This window comes from Megalops cyprinoides, chromosome 2, assembly GCF_013368585.1.
Source record: "Megalops cyprinoides isolate fMegCyp1 chromosome 2, fMegCyp1.pri, whole genome shotgun sequence".
In the NCBI taxonomy this organism is placed as follows: domain Eukaryota; kingdom Metazoa; phylum Chordata; class Actinopteri; order Elopiformes; family Megalopidae; genus Megalops; species Megalops cyprinoides.
Window position 1 is genome coordinate 24,903,367 of NC_050584.1, and position 20,210 is coordinate 24,923,576.

A 20,210-nucleotide genomic window follows, 5' to 3' on the forward strand; every position below is an offset into this window, starting at 1 on the left:
ACAAGTATTTAAGGAAAAGTCATCATTCTAATGCAGTGTTTCTCAATCCTACTCCTGAAGCCCCCTCTGTCCTGCATATCTCCTATCTACCCTTGCTCCAAACACACCTGATTGTGTGATTAACATGCTCTTGATTAAATCAGGTGTGCTCAACTAATCAAACGTGCCACTGAGTTCAGTCAGGTAGGTAGAGCAGGGAAAGATGGAAAAGGTGCAGAGCAGGGGGCCCCCAGGAGCAGGATTGAGAATCAGTGTTCTAATGTGTATTTGAACATTAATGAATTGCGCTGAACTAAGTTAAGTCTGCTAACCAGTCTGTTCACAGCTCTTGTTCTTGAGAGGGGCAGTTTCCTGTGGCATCGTTGTTCTGCAGATCAGTACATTAGTGTTTTACAGGAAGTGACAGCCATTCTCCTAGGAACAAGGGTCTCAGACACACAAATGCATACATGGCTCCATCTTTGCTACTCTTCCTCATCCTCCTCTTCACTAGACTCCCAGGTAATCCACAGCTCTTTAGTATTTAGCAGAAGCAGTGAGTTTGGTTGGGTTAAAATGTCTTTAACAATTTACACTGTTTTATAATAGTTTAATATACCCTGTATTTTTAAATCCACATCTATTCTGTAGCATGCAGAGTAGACACTCAGCATTAACAGGGCATACATCCATATGGTCCTGCAAATGGTAAATCTACAAATACTGTACTGTACCAATAAGAGTCTTGTGCGAAAAGGGCCATTTGTTCCACATACAAACAAATTGTTGCAGTGCAGTATGGCAAGGAGGTAATGTGTGAATAATGCAACAGCGGTATACCTTAAAAAAACCTCTGAGAAAGAAGGTTCCTATATAACATCATAAATTAACATTTATAATGACTAACGCTTAGGTATTTATTTTAACACACTACCATAAATTTCAGGAACAAATTATAAATAGTAATTGCATTTTAAATTAATGTTGTATGTTGACGTTATCAAAAACCGTAGCGAGTTTACCTTGTTTAATAACCGTTCTATGTCTTGTCTCTTCATTTCTCATGAACAGTAATGTATCATACAGTACGAATTACCATCTTGGGGCAAGATATGCAATGTAGAACAATTTTTATAGATACGAAAGTGCACGTCGGAAAGAAAATAAAGACGTGTGTTCGCTCGATTTAGCACAGCGAACATTGAAAAACTTTTTAAGTCAACAATTAGTGGCATAAACTGTTTGATAGCAGCGATGATTAGCCTACACTTCAAGCTCCAGTGAAATGTGAGTGTTCATGCACCTGAATTAATCTGTTAGGGAACATTAACTAATTTCATAAGTACTTACCAGTTAGTTTTCTTAAGTCTTGGAACGTATCCCCGTGTATGCACGTTATTTATGTCTTGGGTAAGGACGTTTCTGATGATAAAATGACCCTTTAGAGCTCTTCTCTAAATCTAACTGATTTACATCTGTAAAACCATGTAAAATAAACGTAAATAAATGTCTCTGGAACATAGGCTAGAGTAAATCCTGCACATGGAGGGCGGACACGTAAACCACGAAGAGCAGGGTCCCTAATACTACGTAGTCCTTGCATTGTTTGCATTGTCCTTGTTTATTTAACATCGGTTATGCAGTCTCCGCCTAATAATTGCGCCGATAATGTGCAGTGTCTGTGTGAGAAATACTGTATACTACAGTAAGTCTGACACATGTTAAGCCAGTGCAATGACGAAGCAGTACCGTGAGTTCTGTAGTTTCATATTTGCATAATTAGTGTGATTAGAGACATAGTTGGTTCATTTTTGTCCTTATCTCAGTTTTATGTATGTATGTATATGTGTGTGTATAATTTGTATTGTACTCCTATATGACAGTAGACTGATTTTAAAAGCGTCATGCATGTTGTCTCTGCAGGTGCTGACAGTGTGTCCACAGTGAGCAGGGTAACTGTACAGAGAGGAAGATCTGTCACCATCCCATGTCACTATGATCTCAAATATGAAAACAGTGTGAAATACTGGTGTCTAGGATATTCCTGGCCTAGTTGTTCTGTTGTAGTAAGCACTGACTCTCCAAAGAATAATGGTAAAGTGTCAATCACTGATGACCCCGCCCACCAGGTCTTCACTGTGTCCATGAAGAGTCTGCAGGAGGGGGATTCTGAATATTACTGGTGTGCTATAGAGATTGGTGGAACGGAAACTCTAGATGATTTTGCATGTCTTCACCTAACAGTCACAGCTGGTAAGATGTCTGCAGCATTCACTACACTCAGCAAGACCTGTGTCCCAGTCTCTAACAGTGCATATAAAAATTTAACTACATAGTAATGTGTTTTAATGATTTTAACAAAAACGCTTTTTACTGAACAATAATAAAACTACATTGTAGATTTTTCATGCTCTTTCCCACTATTTGTCCATGGAAAGAGCTTAAAAGTTTGTTTTTGGTCTAAAACATTCTGGTTATTTTCGTTTGATGGGAGATTCATACTTGTGGTGTACTCTGCCTCACTTGTAAGTCGCTTTGGAAATGAATGAATGTAAATGTACTTTTTTTCCATATTTTTCATGCGTGTGTTCAGGTACTCCAGGGCTTTGGGTGGATCAGCAGGAGGTGACAGGTGTGGAAGGGGGCAGTGTCAGGGTCCAGTGTCGCTATAGCAACCGTGGTGACACGAAGAAGTGGTGCAGGAGTTGGGGCTCCTGTGTAGCAGGGAATTCTGGGAATGTCAGGATCTCAGATGACAGATTGAATAACGTCTTCACTGTGACAGTGAGGAGGCTGGAGAGGAAGGACACAGGCTGGTACTGGTGTGCTGCTGGAGACCTACAGATCCCTGTTCACATCACTGTCACTCAGCCAGCCACTGCAGTCACAACAAGTAAGGAATTAACATCTCAAAATCCCTTTTAAAAATGCATTCCATAATTATGTTATCATATTACATCTTTTTCAACTCATTACTTCATTCCAATCATTTCAAGGCAACTAAAAATGGTTAATTAAAAAATATAAAAATAAAAAATAATATAAAACTGTCAACCATACAGGCTTAAAACCATTAGCTTTATAAAATTTTAAAAATAAAATGAAATAGTATAGTATATAAGACATTTTTATTAGTAGGTCAGTCAATATTTAGATTTTCATTGTAGCCAAAATGTGACTCTTGACTTTTGTACAAGTAGTGCAGATTTAATACCCATGTATTTTTTGCACTGACTCCTCACAGTGACTGAATCTTCAACCTCACGGCAGAGGACAGCCACAACAGTCAGTACATCTCTACCAGCAGCCACAATGCATAATGACACACACATGAGTCCTACTGTAGAACACAATTTAGAAGAGAAGAGAAGGTAAGTTCAATCTGTGAGCATATTTGTCCATTTGCAAATGTCTTGTGACCTCTATTTGTAACTGTTTTCCTGAAGTAACAAGTGGCTGCAGCCATTGACTATAGTTTTGTGCATTTTTTAAAAGGTCCCTGGGCTTTTTTCTCTGGTGCGCCAGAGACCTCATAGCTCTTAACCACAACTGTGCGATGTGTAATGACACTCTACCACTTCACCCGTACACATATCCTGGCTCAGAAACAAGACAGAATGCACTAATTAATAATAGCAGAAGATAGAAGATTACTCTCTACTCTTTGATAAAAATCTTTTATCTGGAAAAGACTGTGCAAGAGTTTTTTTTTCTTCACAAGCAGCATGGCAAAGAACAGACCACCACAATGTCACAGGTTCATAATTCTCTGTATGTCTAGTAGTTTTGGCCTTGCTGAAATGCAGTCCAATGAGAGCATAGCTGCTCGCTAAGTTGAAAGTATCATTTGGTCTGTTGTTTAGTTTCTGGCTGCCAAAATACCTCCTGATTACTTCTGGAATGTTGCTGCTGGGTGTGGCTATTGTGATGGTTACCTGGAAGTGGTGGAGCAAACATAGTGAGTATTCAATTAAGTAATTATTATTCATGTTAAAGAATTCAGATACTGTAAATGTGATCAGCAAATATGGTTGTCCTTACAGACTGTAGTAACTTGGATCAACCAATGATCTGGGGAGTGCTTTTTATTAACCTGGCCTTCATCAACTTTTATATATACGAAAATTAGAATTTTTTATTTATTATATAGCTGTCATTTAGCAGACACTGTTATCCAGAGCAACTTACAGATGTTACAATTTTATCCATTTATACAGCAGGATATTAACTAAGTGAATGCAAGTGTTACCATCATTCCTCTATTTATAGGGGAGATCCAGACTGATCCAAGAGGAGCAGAGGAAAATGACCTCACAGTACGTAAATGTATACACTGCTCTGTGTTGGTGAGAATGTGACACCTTTCAGAAGGGATAGCATCTCAAATCCATCCAATCTTTCATATGTTTAACTATTATAGAATGAGACATCATATTCACTATTTACCCAAGTACTCAAATTCTGAACTGAACATAACATCACACTAGTAACATTACAATATAAATCATAAAAATGAAATAAAAATCCATGTAATCCCAATATATTATATATTGTCAATAAAATTTAATTCACAGCAATTAAATAGAAAATCGATTACAAACATAATATTGCCAATGACAAAATCAAACTTTTTTGGAAGCCACACTTCACTTCAGTAAAAGTAACAATGCGAAATCATCTGCAAATAACAATAAACTCAATGGTCAACAGTAAGATTGCATTGACGAGAGAGTGTCACTATTGCACTGCATAAATTTTACAATAATTTAAAATCCATGACAAATATTTTCATCCTAGAACATTATGAAAAATAAACAAATAAATATTAACCTATATTAAATGTATAGACTTTGTTCTTGTCTTATACCTTGGCTTCTGTGTTAAAATACCTATGTGTTTGCTTCCCCTCATGCCTTGTGAATCTATCTCCTAGACAACCCGGGAACCTGAAGTCCTGTACAGTACACTGAACACCAGAAAGAAACTGCGGCAAACAGTAAGTACAGTTTTCTCTCAGGAATCAGAGAACTCTCACCTACATGTCTTGTTCATGTCTGTTTTTCAGAAAATAATCTTTCCCATTAAAGGAAAATCTTTCAATGTTTCTACCTTTTTTTGAAATATTAGTGCTGAGGGATTATTACCTTTAAAATTCTTTTTGATTTCGATTTGATTTTTGAAATTAATCCCGGTTTCAATTACGACCATAGATTTGTTAAGGTAGAATTAAAAGAACATAAAAGAATAACCCCTGAACAATTCTCAAACACTATTTGCTACAACTCAATGAAATAAAATGCTATATTTTAAATAACTGTACACAACATACAGCATAGAAAAAGAAGGAAAAAATAATTTTAAAAATTGAAATGTTTACTCTTACAGTGAAGTCTCATTTTAAAGCAGTGTCTTCATGCATGCATTTTAGAACAATTCAATAACCAATGTATATAATAACACATGTATACATTTAAGATTCATGATTATTTATTATTTATTAGTTAAATTACTATCCTAATGATGATACCAAATAATCATGTTAAGAATAACAATCTCAATATTACCGTTATGACTACTTTTACTGAGCAATCTTCCGTTATCACCACATAGTCTACATTGCTAATTATGATCACTGCCACATTCACAAGGTTAACTTTCAGTTGTTTAGATCATCACTTGGCTAGCCAACGTTATCATTTTCACTAATACCTGATCCACTTATCCGAATTTTGCTGCATAATTATGTCCACAACTCTGAGACTTCAAAAACAATGCATCTAGAATTGTAGGTTTGCTAGTTTACTTCAACGCTGACCTCTGCATGGTCTCCCTCTCTGTCTTTGCGTATTTAGGTTGTGGGAGCAGATTGGTGAAATAAGATTAAATTAAAAAAACAAAATAGGTAAAAACAGATGATATTGTCAATCACGAAATCAAAGTTTTTTCGAAGCCACACTGCACTTCAATAAAATATTTATAATACTGTGAAATTATCTGCATGCAACACAAAGCTCAATGGTCAACAGTAAAATTTTACTCACACCCTACAGTCACACGGACGACACAAGAGTCCTTGTCACTTGTTGTTTATGGGCATTATTCCTAGCTTGTGATTACTAGGTTACAGAACCAATCAAAATGTTGCATCATTTGTTTCAGCGACGTGTGTCATGCTGCCTTCACTCCCATTGGTAGTTGCTGTGTCGCTCAGCGTTTGCATAAAATAGACCTCTAGTATATTTTAGCCCCGTCTAGTTGGCTTTGCAACGGCCGTTTGTCTCTTGTCGCTGTAAATCTCCACCTCTCATTGAAAATGAATGGCAGCCGGTCGCTTCGTCTCCTTCCTGTGTCATCATGTGACTGTAGATACAGAGTGGCAGCCATCATATAGCTGGACTGCAGAAATTCTACAATCCTTGAAAATCCATGACAAATATTTTCCAAGAGTCTGTTCCAGTAGCTGAACATCGGGTCCAAATCAAAAAAGTACCATTGAAATAATTGTCATTTCACAACCAAAAAAAAAAATATCCAAAATTTCAATTAATTGTTCAGCACTATTGGATGCAGTATTGCATGTAGATCAATAAGGTCAAGCATCCGTAATTCGTCGTTGACATTAAAGCATTGTGACTGTAACTTTCCCAGCCTTCTGAGGATGCTGCAGATGAGATCATCTACAGCTCAATCGTTCTGTGCAACCCACAGGTAAGATGATTTATTGTAATGAAATGTGATGTAGAGTACATACCTCGCACGCAGGTAACATCAGTAATGACGCTTTTAACAGCGGCATCTTGGGCAACGAGAATATTATTACGTGATCTTCAGCTTGCTGGTCCATTCACTGCAACCGTGGAATCTCTCACACGTGGTGCAAGTCCTTTAGACAAAGCATAATTCTGTTTCTTTTCAGGTCATTCTTTTATCCTCCTCAACACTCAGGACAGGAAGCTACCCAAACACATCTGTGCTCCCACAGATCAAACACCCACAGAAATTATTTATAGTGCATGCTGTGCCACCTGCTACTGTCAATGTACTGCATTCAATCTACAGCTCGCAGTGAACATGCTCCTTCACATCTCTATAATTTTTCTTTGTATTACATTTCGTTCATGTCCTGTTTTAAACTGACCCATTCTTTTCTTCTTACCAGCCTATGGCAAACCCGGACAATGAGGTAGTCTATAGCACAGTTGTCCCACGGAAAGTAAAAAACAGGTGAGTGTGTTTTTTCTTTTATTGTATTGGATTGTTGTTATTCACTGTGCTCTGAATACGGTGCAGGCTCTGTGTTGCTGTCACTGAGCACTAAACAAATTTCTTCAATTCTTTAACCATTTGGTTTTCCTTGTCTACCCAGTAGGGGCTGCAGCGCAGACTGACTGAAGAGGACATCCCCAATAGGAGTGTTGTTCTGCAAACATGAGAGAAACCATTCATAAACATCAGGAATAATTGCCAAGCAGGATGAGCTTACAGCACAAGAGGTGAGGAGTTCCATTCCTTAATGGGGCCCACATCTGAGGGGTTTTAGTGTTACCTTTCAATCTGCATATGGACACAAGGTGAATTGATTTCCTGTCGAGACAGCACCTCATGTAAACTATTCCTATCTTAAGCAAAACAAAAACTAGAAGACCCTGTGGCCCATAGAGAATGGATCGTCCTGTGTCTGTCTAATTCATAGCTGTCTCATAACATCACAGAGACCTGATCACCACTCTCAAAACAGTGTCATACCTTTTTTTATCTGCATAAGCAATTGTCTGCATTTGTACTTTCATTTTGGATGTATTTGGCTATCAATCTTCCTACATTTGTTTCATATTCATAGATGCATGTTGTGTATTCAAAGCAATGAGTCCTCAACTGAATGTCGGTTGGTTAAGTATATGAATGAATTTACATGGAAAATGTGTAAAATGTAAATAACCCTGGATTGGAATGTCTGCTTAGTATATAAATGATCTGTTGTTTGGTAGTATAACTGTCAATTCTGTTTCCATTGAATACAATAGTCTGTTGATTTTATGCAATGGATTTTGAATTGAGAGGTTCCACAATAAAAAAAAACAATGTTTTCATAAAGTTGTCATACTATTACTGGGAAAATCATGCAATGTACCTGTTCCTCTTTAGCTGTGTAGCAGAAAGTGTGAGTGTGAGAAATCATTTGAATATTTGGTTCCTACATTCCCTCTGTCCTGTCTAGGAAGTTATAGTTGGTAACAGGAGGTTCCCCTGCTGTCTGCATGACTATACTCACATTGGACGTCCTGATTTAGACCATGTACCTTCAAGACTATTCATAATGAGGTGGTAAATCAATTACAGCAATTATATCTGCAGGAATAACACAGAACATTAATGTGAAGCACACAGAGCCAAACATATCCTACACATGTAAAATATGTCCTCATATTCTCCTGAAGCTGCTTTTTTGTACTTGCTGGAAAGTATTTATGTCATCTGCTTAAAACTCGGTCATCGTGAGTTGAATATACAAGAGCAGGAACATAAATTTGTGTTTACCTAGAGTCATGAACCTTATTGCAGACTTGTGTAGATGAACCCATTAGCGCACTAATACTGTTCGAGTACTCATCCTCCTCACGCAGCTGTACTGCCTCCCTCTGCTGGACAGAAAAGGCACCTGCAGTTTCTTTAATATCATCCTTGATGTGTTGTTGCCCTCCACTCGACAGTTTCAGACATTGCAGGTGTTGCCTTTTTGAACTTTTTTTTTCCAATATAAACATAGTTTTGACCAATCTTACATTTTGGTGATGACTGAATTATACAAATTGCGTTTTTTTTTTCAAGAAAGAAAATAAACACAAAGACACAAAAGTACTTATTTTCTTTAGAATTCAGAGGGAGGCAAATTTTGATCTAAGTTTTAAACAAAATTGAACATTTAATATCATATAATTTGTATATCATTATAACATTTTCAACACACAAAAAACGTTATCATGTGCACAGATGTTTGGTGAGCTCTTAAAAAATTCCTTTGTGAAAAAACATTTTTCAAAAGTTTCTTACATGATATCTGCTGCAGCTTATATAGAACGCAGCAGCCTGAATCACACGAAACCTCTCCAAGCAGGCCCATGTGACACCTGTCTTTGAGTCCCTCCACTGGATACCGGTCAAGATCAAGTTCAAGACCTTGTTACTAACCTTTAAGGGGCTTAATGGATCAGCCCCCCGATACATACATGATCAACGCGTACAAGCCAGTAAGAGCACTGTACTCTGCTGAGAACTGCCTCGTGATATGTTTACTACTTCATCTTTTCTTCCGTCTGTATTTTCCAAAACATGTTTTCAATTTACAAAACTACACCAAAGTGTAAAATTTGGAGAGAATCAATTACTTCCCAAATGTTTTAATACATGAAGTAACTTTTAAACATTGCTCATTAATTCCCAATAATTCTAATATCAATATTACATATTCAATAAGTATTTTTATTTAAAACTTGAGTAGTATTACCCATTGACTTTATGTGTTAATTTTCCACAACACCTGAAAACTGCAGGTCTGTGCATTTAAAATAGGCAAAAATATTATAATGAAACGAACTATTTGCCTATTTTGACAGTGCATCCAGAATACATTCAAGCTTAAAAGTGCTCCCTAATTTTGCACACATTTCTAGTTTGCAAATTATGTTAAAATAATTTGTTTTATGCTACAAGGGATGTATAACAATTATTATAGGGATATATTTAATATTTTTGTCATTACTCATTTAATTATATATTTAAATATGCAATATTTTATTGTGTTGTTTTTGTGTCTTTAATCTTGTTCAGGTACTTCAGGGCTTTGGATGGATTATCAGGAGGTGACCGGTGTGGAAGGGGGCAGTGTCAGTGTCCAGTGTCGCTATAGCAACCGTGGTGACACGAAGAAGTGGTGCAGGAGTCGGGGCTCCTGTGTAACAGGGAATTCTGGGAAAGTCAGGATCTCAGATGACTTCACTGTGACAGTGAGTGGACTGAAGATGCAGGACACAGGCTGGTACTGGTGTGCTGCTGGAGACCTACAGATCCCTGTTCACATCACGGTCACTCAGCCAGCCACTGCAGTCACAACAAGTAAGAATCCCTTTTAAAAATGCATTCCAATATTATGTTATTACATCTTTTCCAACTGAACACTTCAATTTCAATCATTTCATCATCAAGCCAACTAAATAAAAATGGTCAATTAAGAAAGAAAAAACACTAATAGAATTACAAAAAAATGACAATTATACAGGACTAACTTCAACAGCTTTTCATAGTATTAGAAAAGAGAAAATAAAATAACACTTTTAATGAGCAGGTCAGTCAATATTTAGGTTTTAATTTCAGCTGAAATAGTACTCTTGACTCTGCGGCCTTAATATTCATGTATTTTCTGCACTGACTCCTCATAATCACCGAATCTTCAACCTCCCAGCAGACAACGGCCATGGCAGCCAGCACATCTCTACAAGCAGCCAAAACGCTCAACTTACCTCCTACCGTAGAACACAATTTAGAAGAGAAGAGAAGGTAAATTCAGTCTGTGAGCATACATATTTTTATGTTAAAAATTCTACATAAATAGCTGGAATAGAATCACAAAATGTTTACCTGTGAAAATAAAACAAAACAACTACTTGGGCCCAGCTCTTGAAAATGTTCATGTATTTGCTATTTGCTGTTGCTTCATGGATTTTAAAGGATTGCAGAATTCCTGCAGTCCATCTATATAATAGTGATACTCTTTGTCAATTTTACTGTTGACCATTGAGTTTTCTGTTACTTGCAGATATTTTCACATTATTATAAAACTTTTACTGAAGTGAAGTGTGGCTTCCAAAAAAGTTTGTGTTTGTAATTGACAATATTATGTTTGTTAACTATTTTCTATTTCATTGGTGCGATTTGTGACCGAAAGGTTGCCGTCCAATGCCCTAATAGGGCACTGCTGCTATACCCTTGGGTAAGGTATCTAACCCACAATTGCCTCAGTAAATATCCAGCCGTATAAATGGATTACTTGTGGGATCACTACTTTTTTGACGTTAGTTTGAATCCCTGTAAAAGCAATTCAGTGTCCAGATGTGGATGTTTATTGCATTAAACAACAATAAAATGTATTACACTTTATATATTCCTTATTGACGTCAATGAATGAGCTGTGTGTTTTGTTTTCACTATAATGCAATGAAGACCACTGTAGCATCTTTTCTGACTTGTTCTGTGCTCTACAGGCAGGTGTCTGTGTGTCCATGTAGAAGATAATCTCAGGATATGTACTACAAGTGTCATTTAATGACACTGCAGTATGTACAAAAAGCTTTTTATATTGGGAATTTCTTGAGTTTTATGTGACACATACTCAGGTGTTACATTTTTATTTTCAACAGGGTTTCAACAGGGTTTGCATATGAATGTCATACTTGGTTTAATTTGCATACACCTTAAAAATTGTGGACTGTGTGCCATGATAAAAACTATGCATGTTCATCATACAGCACTGTGGTCACTAAGAACATGTCACCTTATTATTATCCCATCATTCAATCATCACCCTAAATTGACAGTTCAGGGGAATTTAATTAGCAGCCCTGAATATCTCAGGTGCAACTGAGTTTGATATAATAATGAATGTTCTCACACTCATAATCTCTACCGCATTGTTAAAGAGGACCAGTGCAAGTCATGACAGCTCCACTTTTATGAAAGCGTTCATTTTTTATTGTGGAACCTCACAATTCAAAATCCATTGCATTTAATCAACAGCTCATTGTATTCAATGGAAACAAAATTGATAGTAATGCTGCCATACATTAGATCATTTATATACTAAGCAGACATTCCAATCCAGGGTTATATACATTTTACACATTTTCCATGTAAATTAATTTATATGCTTAATCAACAGACACTCACATGAGGACTCATTACTTCTAATACACAACATGCATCTATGAATATGTAACAAAAAAATAGGAAGATTCATAACCAAATTCATCCAGAAAGAAAGTACAAATGCTGACAATTGCTTTTGCAGGCAAAAATGTATGACACTGCTTTGAGAGTGGTATGCAGTTCTCTTTGATGCTATGATACAGCTATGAATTAGACATACACAGGAACATCCGTTCTTCAAGGACTACAGGGTCTTCTAGTTTTTAAGTAAGTTTTTACTTCAGGAAATTGATTCACCCGGTATTCATATGCAGATTAAAACACTAAAACCTCTAGGAATTTGGCCCGATGGAGAAATGGAGCTCCTCATATCTCCTGCTGTGTGCTCATCCTCCTTGGCAGTTATCCCTGATGTCTGTGAATATATGGGCCTCTTTTTTGCTTGCAGGAAAATGCCCTGATTGGGGAAGGCCTCTTCAGTCACTCTGTGCTGCTGCCCCCTGCTGGGCAGACAAGGAACATCAAATGGTGTAAGGATTGAAGGAATTCATTTAGTGCTCAACAGCAGCACCGTTCTACACAAAGATAGCAGTGAAAGAGTTATGAGTTTTGTGTAAAAATGTGAAGGACAAAACCTAAAGAGTCTGGGTTTCATTGATCATAGGGACTTATACCAATTCTGTACCAAGCTGTGCTCAGCTGGTCCTTGGGATTGAAGACCAAAACTGCAAATATACTTTAGACTCTGGTGCTAGGTTTGAGTCCAACCTTGTACGTACATCACTGAGATGAGCCAGCACGAAGCCTGCAGCAGCTAGTGAATACGAGGCCAGAGTGTGACACTGATGTTCATCCGTTCAGTGACCAAACAAGCACCACAGAACAGCTTCTCTTTTCCATCACCTTTTGTGAAAGTTCACCTCATGCAGAGTGGCAAATGTGGCCAGCAAAGAGAGCTTCTATGAGCAGCATGTACACAGAGAAATGTATGTGTAGAAAACCCATGCAGTATCTTATAAATGAAACCACACACTGTACCATGACCACTGTACTGTGCACTGCCATTGAAATGGTACAGAGTGATTCAGTACAGAATGAAGTAGTGGAGTGAAGCTGACATAACTGGGCTTAATTATAAATCACCTGCAGCAGGTGAAGTGATTGTACCACTTCCTCATGAATATCAATATGTCTGATGCACTGGGAGACATGACATATTTATGTAGACTACTATAAGAGTGTTATCCAGGGACTTTTCTAGCTATTGAAAAGATCTGGGGCTAAGTCAAGTTTGCCTGGGGCTTGTCTTTTTTTTGAAAGGAGATTGACATAAGTAGGTTGGGGAGGTTATATCTACCTTTATAATAACTAAATATTATCACACTGTCTGTTGTTTTGCTATAAACACCTCCTTTTTCAAGGTAAAAATATTCGGGGCTAGGCCTAAAATATTCAGGGCTATAGCCCCAAATGATCGGACCTAACAACGCCACTGGTCTTATTCCATATATATTCAGAACACAATGAATGACCCAACAAACCAATGAAGTCAGTTAGAAAATGAAGAAACTCACCGATTTCTTCGGTATAAAAACTGAGCTGTAAACCACGTCATTGGCTGCATCTGCCCTGGGCTGGTAAGCAAAAATGTTGGTCAATCACAAAGGAATACACTAGAAATTCCAGGAGCATTTTGCTTTTAAACTTGTATGTGCTATCACAGTACTTTGATCAGAACAGGCACATGCTTTATGAATTATTCCTGTGGCTGTTTCCCCTGTGGGAGCGCAGAGGTGTTTGGGTAGCTTCCTGTCCTGAGTGTGAAGGTGTGAAGTGAGCTGAACAGAATGAGGCTATTCAAAGAGGATTTGCATCATGTGTGATATGAAACTCAAAGCTAATTATAGTCTCGGCATATTCTCCTTGCCCAAACTGTTACACTTTATATTTTCCCTACTGTTGTACCTTAATGCCTGCTGCATTAATAACGTTGCATTACACCCAATCCCCAATCAGTTTACCCGTGAATTGAGCAGAACAACTGAGCTGTAGGTGACCTCATTTGCAGGGTCTTCAGAGGGCTGGGAAAATGAACATCACAACAACATGTTACTGTCAACAGCTAACATCAAATGCTTTACTGACTACACACATTACCGAAGATGGGTAACTGCTAATGCTTTAACACACTTTACTGAAAATGTTTAAGTATTAATACTTTATCTGACCACACCCTTTGACTCAGGTAGACTTACTTTGTGCAGTGGTCTAGTCCTGGTAAACACTGTGCTGTAGGTCACTTCATCTTCAGAGTCTGTAGTCTACCAGGGGAGAGATGCAATATCAGTTATGGCTTAATGTGTTTTAAAGCTTTTGAAACCATAAAACTTTGTTTGGTGTGCTTTGAAAAAAAAAAACGTTCACAGGACATTTTAAAACAGTGTAGGTGTGGGGAAAATTCAGTCACAGTCGGCGAGAAAAGTATCATAGTCACAAGGCAATACATACAGGTGTGCCAAACCACACCTTTTTGTGGTCAACTGAGTGACTGCTAGAAAATTGAATTCACTGTATCTCAGCATGCTCCTGCATGCATGTGTGTAAATTATTGGCTGAAAATGAAATTAAAGTTCAGAGCTAATATTTTAAAATTTGATTTTCATTGATCACTAAAACGTGCACTGTGACAAATACACACAAGCAAAAAGTATTGGCGAGGAATCTGAATTGAGAGAAAACTGTATTTACTGTTTGCTGGGCTTCCTTTCTGGTGTTCACAGTGCTGTATGTGCCTTCAGCATCCAGGGTTGCCTAGAAGACAGATCCACAAAGTGTTCAGGCAGCAAACACAGTCAGACTGAAGGATAACAGTTCTGGCCTCAGTTGCCACATGGCCAGTCCCATAGATCCCACTCATACTACATTCAATTTTTGCACATTTTTTCATTCACGTTTTTAAGCATGAGTATTATTTCTTGCTGCAAAAGTCAAATTTCAGTAGAATATTATGAAGAAGAAATTGCTATCAGAAGCGTATTGTATTTTTGGTGTAGTTTGTCCCTCTGGCTTGATTTTACTGTTATGTCATGTTCACAGTTTGCATCCTGTATTCTATAATATTTGAACGGTCAAAGGATTAGTCAGGGCTGGACTTGTTAAAGATACTGACCCTCCTGAGATGCTCCTCAATCTGACCATCATAGAACAGTGTAAAATTGTACATACTGTGAGGTTTGCCCTCCTGTCCTCTGCTCCTCTTCTCTTGTTCTCTGTAAGCAGCGAAGTGATGAAACGGACACAGGTGTGATTCCTCATGCAAGTGTCTACATTCACTGCCAATACTTCTCAATCCATTTAAATGCAATATAATACACATTTGCAGATATGATCGAAAAACATCTGTAACAGCATATATAAAAATTTCAAATGTTAAATCTAATTTGGTCATGCTGTATGAATAAACATCAATGTCAAATATCATCATATGTAAATTTTATATCAAGAGATCAATATAAAGTTACTGGATATATCTAAGTAGCTCATAATAAAATTCAGTTTATTTATGTAATGTAAAAAAGGGAAATCATATCAATTTTGACAGCTGATTTCATCATGTAAGGCTATTAAAAACAACATACTAGATCATTGGTTGATCTGTTACTGTAAGGTCATATTGATTGATCATATTGAAAGTATCACACTGATACTCACTCTGAGTTCTCCATACCTTCCAGGTAACCAAGACGATAGCCACCACCAGAAACAACATTCCAAGAGCGATCAGAAGGTTTCCAGTGACTGAGATCCTAGTCAGTAACAATGAACCTAGCAGGTTACTTTGCTTTTATAGCACTGTATTATGTCAAAGCCAAAACTATTAGAGACTTTTAGAGAAATATGGGAAGCAAAACTCTAACATTATCATGTGCTCTTCTTTGTAGTCTTCCTTCCTGTGAAATGAACCCTTGAACAGTAATAAGACAATAATTCTGCTCATCAGTTCATTCTGGCCAATAGCCTGATTCTATGATTTGCCTTATTTCTGGTCGTGTGTACATGTGTACTGGCATGACGTCACTAGAAGTGGGAAGTCTGTGGTTAAATTCTAGCATGTCTCAGATGCAAGAACCAAGAGAAGTGTGGCATGTGGAACTTTTTAAAATATGTATGAAAATGTATGTAGATCCTTTTCGGTTGAATGTGACAATTACAAACAGTTTGAAACATCTAAATGGAAGACATCTATCCCAGTTATTTATTTAGAATTTTGACAGATTGACAGTTAAAGAAACACTAATCATGACACATACGTTTTAACTTTTTGATTAAAAAAATGTAGAATGCAGGTGAGTATTTACCTCTTTTCTTCAGTATGATTCATTTGTGTTACAGTGATGGTTCTGGCTGTAGGTGTACTGACTGTCATGGCCGTTGTCTGCCATGAGGTTGAAGATTCAGTTGCTGTGAGGAGTCAGTGCAGAATATATTGACATTAAGGCTGCGGTGTCTGCACACAGACTAACATTTTGGTTGAAATTAAAATCTGAATATTGACTTACTAAAATGCCTCCACTACTGTGTAGTTCTCTCTTTTTCCAGAGGCTAATGGCTTTAGCCCTGTATGCTTGATTTTTTTGTAATTCTATCATTTTTTATTTTTTACTTATTTCACTTTAATTTAGTTGGGTTTAAATGATTGAAATGAAGTGTTTAATTGGATAACAATGACAACAACAACAACAACAATAAATAATAACAATAATAATAATAATAATAAGGTAATAGAGTTTTGAGATGTTCATTCCTTACTTGTTGTGACTGTAGTGGCTGGCTGAGTGACAGTGATGTGAACAGGGATCTGTAGGTCTCCAGCAGCACACCAGTACCAGCCTGTGTCCTGCATCTTCAGTCCACTCACTGTCACAGTGAAGTCATCTGAGATCCTGACATTCCCAGAATTCCCTGCTACACAGGAGCTCCCACTCCTGCACCACTTCTTCATGTAACCACGGTTGCTATAGTGACACTGGACCCTGACACTGCCCCCTTCCACACCTGTCACCTCCTGCTGATCCACCCAAAGCCCTGGAGTACCTGAACATACGCATGAAAAATATGAAAAATAGAGAAAATGTATTTTGTAAGACAAGTACATTTACCTTCATTTCCAAAGCAACTTACAAATGAGGCAGAATACACCACAAGTATGAATCTCCCATCAAACAAAAATAATCAGAATGTTTCAGACCAAAAAAAAACATTTAAGCTCTTTGCATGGACACACAATGGGAAAGAGCATGAAGAATCTTGAAGACTGTCAATGTAGTTTTATTACTGTACAGTAAAAAGTGTTTTTGTTAAAAAAATCATTAAAACACATTACTATGTAGTTAAATTTTTATATGCACTTTTAGAGTCTGGGACACAGGTCTTGCTGAGTGCAGTCAATACTACAGACATCTTACCAGATGTGACTGTTAGGTAAAGACATGCAAAATCATCTAGAGTTTCCGTTCCACCGATCTCTACAGCACACCAGTAATATCCAGAATCCCCCTCCTGCAGATTCTTCATGGACACAGTGAAGACCTGGTGGGCGGGGTCATCAGTGATCGGCACTTTACTTTGGAGAGTCAGTGCGTACTACAACAAAACAACTAGGCCAGAAATATCCTTGACACCAGTATTTCACATTGTTTTCATATTTGAGATCATAGTGACACGGGATGGTGACAGATCTTCCTCTCTGTACAGTTACGCTGCTCACTGTGGACACACTGTCAGCACCTGCAGAGACAGCATGCAGAACATCAGTACATATCAGCTTGCTGTCAAATACAAACACAATAAAAAATATCAATCACCAAATGAATCTACATTCATCCAGCTCACATTAAAGTCTTGATAGAAATGAGGATGCATGTTGTTTGTGTTGTTAGTGCATAGTTACCGTTAGACTTTAATGAAGGGAACATCATTTTCATGAACACCCTTAATCAGGGTACAGCTGAACTTGTTCTTAAAAATCCATAAATAAGCTTTGGAACTGGTCTGTCCAACTAATCAGTTGAACACTTTGAGGTTCCATTAAAATGCAGATTTGTTACAAAGAACAGGTGTTTATCATCATAATTAGATTTGTAATTTACTTTTTGCCTCTTCTGTGCCTAAGTTACTCCTTATAAAATCTGATGACCTACAGTAAGCTGAAAGTCTGAATTTGAATTTGTTGTCATGCAATGTCACAGATACCTACACCCTTAATTGTAATCTTCCTCTGATGTTATAATGTAAATCTTGAGGTAGAATTATGCAGTTTCTCCTTATCTCTTCCTTTCTTTGGTCAACTTGTCTCAGCTCACCCCGTGTGATATAGACTAGAGTGTACTGTAAGTGTGAAGCTGTTCTTGTGGGGACTTTCACAAACACAAGACCAGGCGAGCATTTTCACTTACAGTCTTACTTTACCTTTGGTAATGCTGCACTCTGCTCGTTATAAATATTTTGTGGAACTACTAAACTTGAAATTATGTTTCTTCATTGCACCTCTTTTAAATGTATCCTACTTTTAGTATATTTTAAATGTATCCTACTTTTAGTATATTTTATACACTGCAACTGCGCATGGCCTTTATGGTTCTGATGGTCATAGTGTATTACATGGACAACAATGCATGTATTACTAGTACATACTACATACTAGTTGTGGTTTAATAAAAGTAGTTTTAAAAAAAACTGCATACACTGTTGAACACATTGTCATTCAATGAAATTCTCACAGCTTCTACCTGAGCTTATCATGACCCTCATTGGTTTGTCCTTTAGTGTAAACACACTACTTATCTGCAAAATATGATTCAACACAATAGCATGTCATAATAATTGCATTAAACTAGAGGTGGAAAGGCACTGGGTGTTCCTGTGAGAAAAAAGTAAAATCTCAGGGGAAGTGTTTGGTTGTCAAGACTGGTTTAAATTTAAACATTTATGAATACGCTTTTCATTTTCTCATTAGCATCTGCTTTCTTTGTACCACTGATCCGTTTTACATTTTGAGGTGCCATTTAAGTGTAGAAAAAGAACACTTTTTAATTATAATTTTCATTTACTTTCTGCCTCTTCTTTTCCTAATTTACTGCTTATAAAATCTGACAAATTAAACTGAAAATATAAATTTGACTTCATCATCATGCAGTGTCGTAGATCACTACAACCCTAACAGTAGTCTTCTTTTAATGTTAGACTGTAAATCTTTAAGCAAATTTAAGCAGCTTCAGATGATCTGTGTTTTTCATTTCCATGGTTAACTAATTTCTGGAATTCACAAGCAAAGGACCAGGCCAGCATATTCACTAACTGGCTCAATGTCACTGCAGGATAGAAACCTTTTGGCAATGATACACTCTGCTCATCATGAAAATGTTCTGCAACTACTAAATATAAAATTATTCTTCTTCATGGCACTTGTTTTAAATGTATCCCATTTTAATTTGTGTATTTTTTATACTGCCACTGGACATGACCACTATGTTTCTGATACTCATAGTGAGGATCTACATGGACAACAATGCATGTGTTACTAGTACGTACTGCATACTAGATGTGGTTTTATAAAAGTAATATAAATAAAATAAAACAGCCTAAACTGCCGAACATATTGTCATGCAATGAAACTTTCTCGTAGCTTCTGCATGAGTGTATTTGCACCTCAGATGCTATATTTATTTAAACTTAAATAATGCATTCTTGTGAAGAATTATGTAAGACAAAAGCAACTAAAATGACTTTTTTTTTTTTGTCTGGAGCCTGATTCTGATGCGATGTGAGTTAATAGCAGTAAATGTTTTGTAAGGTAATGTTTATGATATTCATCTTGCATTCATGCATACTTCAAGCTTCGGTGACATTTAAATGATCCATTTAAATTTAAGGCATTCACTGATTGTCATCAGTGCAATAAACAGGTCTGATGCATGAACCCTACCTGGGAGTCCAGTGAGGAAGAACAGGATGAGGAAGACTGGAAGAGAGGGAGCCATGTGTACATGTGTGTGTCAGAGACCTCTGCTCCTAGGAGAGTGACTGTCACTTCCTGCTTCTCAGTGACACCACCGTCTCTGTGTCCTCTTCCTCTCTGGTCTCTGTTCTTTCTCACGGTGGCCAGAGCTGCAAGTGTAGGAGATGTGGCACTCGATGTGGTAAAACACTAACATGCGGATCTGCAGAGCAATTACTCCACAGGAAGCTTCCCCTTTCCAGGACAAAAAAGTTTGTCTTATTCAGCAGACTCCATGTGCATCACCTCTATTGAA

At 37.3% G+C, this 20,210-nt stretch overlaps 1 protein-coding gene, 1 long non-coding RNA gene and 1 pseudogene across 2 annotated transcripts; 1 reads left to right on the plus strand and 2 right to left on the minus strand.

The window, feature by feature from the left end:
- Positions 1-1,713: 1,713 nt before the first annotated feature.
- On the plus strand, positions 1,714-12,439 carry LOC118770613 (polymeric immunoglobulin receptor-like). The gene is made up of 6 exons (XM_036518378.1): positions 1,714-1,729; positions 1,903-2,232; positions 2,573-2,872; positions 9,808-10,092; positions 10,439-10,533; positions 12,347-12,439. Exons 1-6 carry the CDS (start codon positions 1,714-1,716, stop codon positions 12,437-12,439), a joined length of 1,119 nt encoding a protein of 372 aa, XP_036374271.1.
- Positions 12,440-13,919: 1,480 nt separating this feature from the next.
- Positions 13,920-14,709, minus strand: LOC118795102. Its single transcript, XR_005005781.1, has 3 exons — positions 14,647-14,709; positions 14,154-14,219; positions 13,920-13,979 (listed from the first exon to the last, which is right to left on the minus strand). It is a non-coding gene; the product is annotated as an uncharacterized LOC118795102 (long non-coding RNA).
- A 325-nt stretch (positions 14,710-15,034) lies between these two features.
- On the minus strand, positions 15,035-19,937 carry LOC118770620 (annotated as a pseudogene).
- Positions 19,938-20,210: the final 273 nt, after the last annotated feature.

What these genes read in the sequence shown, in the direction of transcription:
- LOC118770613 (XM_036518378.1), top strand. An exon ending in AGCCACTGCAGTCACAACAA is followed by an intron (nt 2,873 to 9,807) that starts GTAAGGAATTAA and finishes AATCTTGTTCAG; the next exon opens with GTACTTCAGGGCTTTGGATG. An exon ending in AGCCACTGCAGTCACAACAA is followed by an intron (nt 10,093 to 10,438) that starts GTAAGAATCCCT and finishes TCAACCTCCCAG; the next exon opens with CAGACAACGGCCATGGCAGC.